This window comes from Acanthisitta chloris, unplaced genomic scaffold (assembly GCF_000695815.1).
Source record: "Acanthisitta chloris isolate BGI_N310 unplaced genomic scaffold, ASM69581v1 scaffold2998, whole genome shotgun sequence".
Taxonomy (NCBI): domain Eukaryota; kingdom Metazoa; phylum Chordata; class Aves; order Passeriformes; family Acanthisittidae; genus Acanthisitta; species Acanthisitta chloris.
Genome location: NW_008688529.1, coordinates 1 through 1,847, shown reverse-complemented (window position 1 = coordinate 1,847; position 1,847 = coordinate 1). Strand labels below are relative to the sequence as shown.

Here is a 1,847-nt window from a genome sequence, read left to right as displayed (position 1 = left end):
AGTCAATACTGTCAGAGACTGCATCACAATGAGGACAAGAGGGATGTCTGCTTCAAAAACACACTCCTGATCCAATCTCTAACACTCATGTAGTCACACTAACATTGCCCACAACAGCATCCTCAGCAGTCCTGAACCATCTCCACGTGGGGACACTTCAGTGTTTCCACATTCTGCTCCCCAGACATCCAATCCACTGATAGGCATGATTCAAATACTTACACAGTTTATTTAGTGCAGCTGATTTGGACTATGCTGAACTCCATCACTGTTCCCCCGTACTACAAAAGACGCAGCTATAGTATTTCTGAACACATATTTGTTCTAAAAAGCCATAACACTGTGTTTAAACAGTTCCAAACCCATTTTTCAGTAAGACTTTTTATACCTGAATAAACTACAGGAAGCAGCAGTGTCTTTGCATCATTGAATCACAGAATGGTTTGGGCTGGAAGGGACCTTAAATATCATCTAGGTCCAATCCCTCTGCTCTGGGCAGGGATACCTTCCACTAGACCAGGTTGCGCAGAGTCCCATCCAACCTGGCCTTGAACACTTCCAGGGATGGAGCATCCCTAGCACAGACAATTCTACTTAGTAATCCTACAGAATTCAGGAAAACCCTTCCGTATGCCTATCTTTAATTGCTCAGTTGTCCCACTGTTCTGAAATATTAAAAAGATAATTACTGCATGTTCAAAATTCATTTGGATATACTTTTCATACAAAGACATGCTAACTTGACCACAGTATCTGAGACAGAACTCCTTAGTTTATGAAACAATCGAAACAGCACAGGATATACCTACATGATTTTGAAACATAGTAGAAGATGTCATAATCATTAGTTTTGCTTCGGCTCCTTCCTGGCTTTACATGTGAAACTTGGAACTGTTCTAGTTTTTCTACAAGATTTCTAAAACTCAGCACAGTGTCCGTAGGAAGCCAAGTAAAAAAATTTTCTTTCAAACAGTCAGGAACACCACATTCCTTAAGAAAGAGTGAAAAGATTTGTCGGTTGTTCTCTTCTATATCAGTCCGCAGAGAGTAGAAGGGATATTCTTGCACGAAGTACTTTGATCCCATTTTTATAGCTTTAACACAAACCTTCCACCAAGGGTCAACTAATGGAAAACGTCCAACTACTTCATACTCCTTTTTGGAGCCATCTTCCTGTATAATAACTGAATTGTTAAAATAAAAATAAAATCATTGTTAATCAACAGCCATAAAGATTAAAAGAGGTTTGCTTGTTCAAAGCTTATTTTTGTCTTTTCTATAAGTTGCAGCAGTAAAAGTAAAGTGGGGGATTCATACACTCCTGATGTCAGTCTCTCCAGTGGTATTTCAAAACAAAAGTGAAACTAACCTCAGGAACAAGCACTGAAACTGCTCGTGTCAGAAATAAATCTTGCATATGAATTTATTGAGCCAATTAAACACATATGATTTAATATTGTGGTTTATGCCAAGACAAGTTTACAATTCAATGTTAAACAGTTTTGTCACAAAATATTCCGCCAAAATGCCTGCAGATACGTTCATATACCAAATACTTGCTGCAACAAAAATCACCACAATTCTAAGTAATCCATACAGTAAACTCTAAACATTTTGTACGGCTTGGTTTGCCTCCTCTTTTCCTGACGAAAATTAATACACCATTCCTCAATCCACGACTGGGGACTAATAGCTACGACAGGAGCAAAGAGGGCAGGGCCTCTTCCTCACCACACCAGAGCAGCGCTCAGGTCTGTAACTTGTTCGTTTATTTCTCCCTTGATACCTAGCACAATTTAGCCAATTTTAAAACAATTTGCAGCTAAAATACTCTCGCTAGGCAGAAG

At 39.0% G+C, this 1,847-nt stretch overlaps 1 protein-coding gene across 1 annotated transcript in view; it reads right to left on the bottom strand.

Annotated features, from left to right (window-relative positions):
* HELB (helicase (DNA) B) overlaps positions 1 to 1,184 on the bottom strand; it is a gene marked incomplete at its 5' end in the record, with an annotated part of 13,538 nt that extends 12,354 nt beyond the window's left edge. Inside the window, one exon of the mRNA XM_009081037.1 lies at positions 810 to 1,184. Coding sequence (XP_009079285.1) covers positions 810 to 1,184 — 375 coding nt within the window. The remainder of the gene's footprint in view (positions 1 to 809) is intronic.
* Between the last annotated feature and the right edge of the window lie 663 nt (positions 1,185 to 1,847).